This window comes from Buceros rhinoceros, unplaced genomic scaffold (assembly GCF_000710305.1).
Source record: "Buceros rhinoceros silvestris isolate BGI_N320 unplaced genomic scaffold, ASM71030v1 scaffold36802, whole genome shotgun sequence".
NCBI classification, from domain to species: Eukaryota; Metazoa; Chordata; class Aves; order Bucerotiformes; family Bucerotidae; genus Buceros; species Buceros rhinoceros.
In genome coordinates this window covers 13,970-18,480 of record NW_010400110.1, presented here as the reverse complement: position 1 = coordinate 18,480, position 4,511 = coordinate 13,970, and the positions used below count along the sequence as shown (strand labels likewise).

Here is a 4,511-nt window from a genome sequence, read left to right as displayed (position 1 = left end):
TTTTATGTGTCTTCTGATCACCAGAAGGTATTTTCTATAATGCATAATAATGCATATATAATAATCTGAATTGTTGAGTTCTTCGAAGCCACATAACATCAACTGGTCACAGTCTTATGTGTGAAAGTGATACAATTAAAAGGGGGGTGTGTGTGTGAATGTATGAGGCATAAATAGTTGATACAAAGCTCTGCAAAAAATTTCAAAACAAACCAGCAAAATCTTACATCTGTGGGAAGAGCAGGACTGTACTGCCAAATCTAAAAATGCTCAACTCTTTTCTAGCATCTGTTCAAGCAAAACAATTTCCCAGCATTGTGTGAGCTATAAATTATGATATCTCTGTTTCTTAGTTTCCTGTTAAAGAGATGACTCAGATAATAGATAGAAGCTTTATTATTGGTCATGTGCATTCTTTTAAATATAGATCTTCTTGTAAATGTTCAACAGAGCTCTTCAGAGGTGTTTAAATGATATTCAGTGTATTCAGAATATCATTTATATACTTCTTGAATACTTGGCGCAGTCAGTTTCTTAAATGTTATGATACCTCGGAACTGTTAATACTGCACCTTCCACATTCATGGAGCAGGATTTCTCTGCCTCAGTGCATGTTTAATCATATGTCTTTTACTTAGGCAGCTTTCCCATAGATAACAATATCCCTTGATACTGCTGTTAATTTTTCTTGAATGAGGAATAAAAACACAAGCCTTTCTAGGTTATTTTCCCAGAATATTTTGCTGTGATTTCCAATTTCCTCCCCAGTGAAATCATAATAGTGATTTTGCTTTAAATCCACTGTATATAGCATATTTTTAAGGTTTGACAGCGCTACATATTGGTAAGGTTCGGAACATTATTCATTTTGGCATCATTTGATTGATTACTTTTTGCAATATCCTTGCAATGGGCAGGAAATTGGAAGACACTCGAAATGAGAAAGGCTGGCACCAATAGAGCTGTTGTAATGCAGGATGAGAACAGTGTTCCTCCTGCAGTGATCTCTAATCTAGGCCAGACCCTTAAATCAGACAAATTTTTTTTTGTCTGATGGTTTAATTTCTTCATGTTCATGCATGTGGGCCAAAACTGTTTTCTTCTGTTTGCTTCCAGCATTGCAGAGGAACGCTAAATTCACCCAGTAAGCTGTGTTTGCTTAATCTCTTCTTATAAATGTTAATACTCTTCCCTTTTCCAGCAGCTTTGGTTTGTTATATTTAAAATTGGAACCTGAGAATCAGGATTAGATATTACAAAACATATATCCATGTAATAGAACTGATATTCATAACAGTAGTAAAGATCTTCAGATGACATTTAAACCAGTTGGAAGTAACCCTTTATAGGAAAATTCTGGCAATTTTTTCTGCTTTGTAAGAAAAAGACACTTTTTCAGCCTTCTCTCTACTTCTAGGCTAAGAATGGAGTGCATCATTTGGGTGTCAGCAGTAGGACATCTTACCAAAGCAAAGCATCCATGGGACCATTGTCTAATCAATGACTTCTAAGTGCAGGAACTGTTAGATTGAAAATAGGTGCTACAAGATGCCAACTGAGGTGCTCGAGAGCAGCAGTGGGATGGAGGAGACCATGCAGAAAGAGAGCAAGTCTGGAAGCCAAAGCCCTCACCGTGGCTCCATGAGAAGGGCTGTAGCAACCACTGTCACATTTGACGGGGAAGCCACTATGGACCGGAGGAAAAAGAAGAAGAAAGAGTCCCGTCCTGAGTCAATAATAGTGTATCGGTCAGAGAATGAGAATAAGGTGGAAGAAGAACAGGCGGATGAAGAAGGAGGGGAGAGGACCTCTGAGGAAGGCTCCAAGTTCCTGGGTCAGTCCATGGCAGATGGTATGTATTCCTGGGAACACTCACTTTCCATAAACTGTTTTTGATGCTAGCATGCACTGAAGTCAAATGGAACTAACTGTAGGACCAACCCTCTCCAAGACTGCAGGTGAGGAGAGCTTGAGTTGGTGCATGAGAACTCTCTGAATTAAAAAGCATTATAGGCTGACTTTGGGTGTCTCCTGCAGTTCTTTGCAGAGGCTGGTCATTGCCACATTCTTAGGTTTGAATGTATGTGCTGGTTGGGGTTGATCCACAGAAATGCTGAGTGTGCTTTAAGGCAGTGATGCTGTGATTAAGCCCCTGTCCATACCAAACAACTGCCTGTTAAGTGAAAGGATGGAAGCAGATGGATTTAGTGGCAGGGAGATTTACCAGTCACAGGGAGTTTTACTCATTATCTAGGATTTGCTGTTGCCTTCTGTTTGCATATTCTGAGCACAGCTTCCTCTTTAAGAGTGATTGTTTGGCAAGGTCATAGCGGGGCATCTTGGAGCCACTTTCACTTTTAATGTCTATCCTGGATACCCTTGCAGGGAAGAAGTGTGGAAGGCAGGTCCTGTGGCTAATCCTTTTGTGAGCCAGTAGTACAGGCTGAGAGGGGTTTAAATGTGAATGCATACTCCTGGTCCATCAGCCGCACCGGATTCCCCCAGGATCCCAACCCCTATCCTCAAGGTTTATCTGCTGCCTTTCTGTTCTCACAGGCCACTTCCAGCTGCTCAGCCTCCTTTGAAGAGCCTCTGAAGACCGCCTTCCAAGCTAGTCAGAATTAGGACCGGAAGGAAGCATATTTTAGCCCTATATAAGAGTTTATGGCCGGTATCAATCCAGGGACCATCCTAAGCCAATGTCACTTGGAAGCTAAGGCAGTCTGTGATTTTAACACACACCACAACACTTTCCTGTTTGGTGCCTTTTTTGATCCCTCAAAATGCAAATATATGAGTTTTAAAGTTTTTTCTAAAACTTTTAAAATTAATTTGGATTGAGATACAGTGCAAATGTAGAGTGAAATATTAGTTATTCAAGTGTAAATCCATGTGTGGATCTGCTTATTCCAGAACAAGAGTCTTAGTCTTATTTATCTAATTCATCCCAGGTGTGCATGCTGGTCAGGAATAAATCTACGAGGGTACCAGAGAAAACAGACATACCATTTTTTATTTAATTACTGTGTCTCATCTCTTTCTCATATGCTCCTGCAGCATTTTCCCTTCACATACTGTCCCTAGTGGAGATGCTGGAGTCTTCTCCAGCATCATTGTCATTTCTGTCTTCTCCCTCATTAGCTCTTCTTCTGTTTTCTCCTGCGGTTATCATCTTTATACTGCATTGATTGTGTTCTGTCTTTTTAAAATGTAACTGTAACTCCATACATACTATCTAATGATCTTTGGAGTCTTTGAGGATTTACACAAAATATTCCATACAGAAAATAAATCTAATGTAGATGAGTTTATCTGTGTTCATAGGTGTCTGGAACATGCCTTTAGACAGCCGATACGTCACCTTGACTGGAACAATCACCAGGGGAAAGAAGAAGGGTCAGATGGTGGACATCCATGTCACTCTAACGGACAAAGAGCTGCAGGAACTGGCTAAGTCAAAGGAACCTCCAAAAGAAGATGTCCCTGAGAAGAAGAAATGTGATGTTGGGCTGGACAGAGGACCCCACGTTGTCCTCTGGACCATCATCTGCCTCCCCATTATTTTTGTTGTGTCCTTTGTGGTTTCATTCTATTATGGAACCATTACATGGTACAACATCTTCTTGGTGTACAATGAAGAGAGGACCTTCTGGCATAAAATCACCTTTTGCCCCTTTTTGATCATCTTCTACCCAATTATAATTATGGTTGTGTCCTTTTCCCTAGGGCTGTACTCTGCTGTGGCCCAGCTAGCATGGTCCTTTGGGTACTGGTGGCATGCTGTCAGGGATATGGAGAAGGGCTTCTGTGGCTGGCTCTGCAGCAAGCTGGGTTTGGAAGATTGTTCCCCGTACAGCATTGTCGAGCTGCTAGATTCCGACAATCTCTCAGGTAGTCTCTCTGGCAAGAGCTCTGCACAGGGGGTTGAGACCTCGTCAGTCTGAGCCTTTGTCCTGGCTGACTGTTTCAGTCATATCCGAGTGGTTTTCACCTGGAAAATAACTCACTGATTTTTATATATATATATATAAACACAAACTTAATGAATGAAATACTGGGCTGGGAGTGCTCTTTAAATGTCACAGAATGCAAGTGTGCTAGCTTCACATGGTCTGAGTGGGGAGGTGCATGGCTCTCCAAGGATTTGTCATCTGTTTTAGCTAAATACAACTTTTGGGAGCGGTTAGAAAATCCAGGTCTGTGGCGCTCAGGCTGTTTGTGGAGTGGCAGGGATACATGCTGAAAAGTCCACTGCTGTAAAGTTAGACTTTACTTTTCAGGAATAGGACATAACAGTGACCCATTGACTCAGTGGAAAGAAGTCTCCTCTCAAGCAGATGAACTTCAGGAGATAGGAATCCGTTCAGAGGTGAAGACTAAATTGCAAAATGTGTGATGTTCCTCCAGTTTTCCTAGAGAGGGTCCTTTTCCAGTGCTTCCAACAAGTGCAGCAAACTTTCCAGGTAGGCTCACTGCTCAGACACTGTCAGAGTTTGACAAACAGACCACTG

At 41.5% G+C, this 4,511-nt stretch overlaps 1 protein-coding gene across 1 annotated transcript; it reads left to right on the top strand.

Moving 5' to 3' along the window:
- The first annotated feature begins 1,548 nt into the window (after positions 1-1,548).
- Positions 1,549-3,944, top strand: TMEM169 (transmembrane protein 169). Its single transcript, XM_010131745.1, has 2 exons — positions 1,549-1,852; positions 3,325-3,944. Exons 1-2 carry the CDS (start codon positions 1,549-1,551, stop codon positions 3,942-3,944), a joined length of 924 nt encoding a protein of 307 aa, XP_010130047.1.
- The last annotated feature ends 567 nt before the right edge of the window (positions 3,945-4,511 follow it).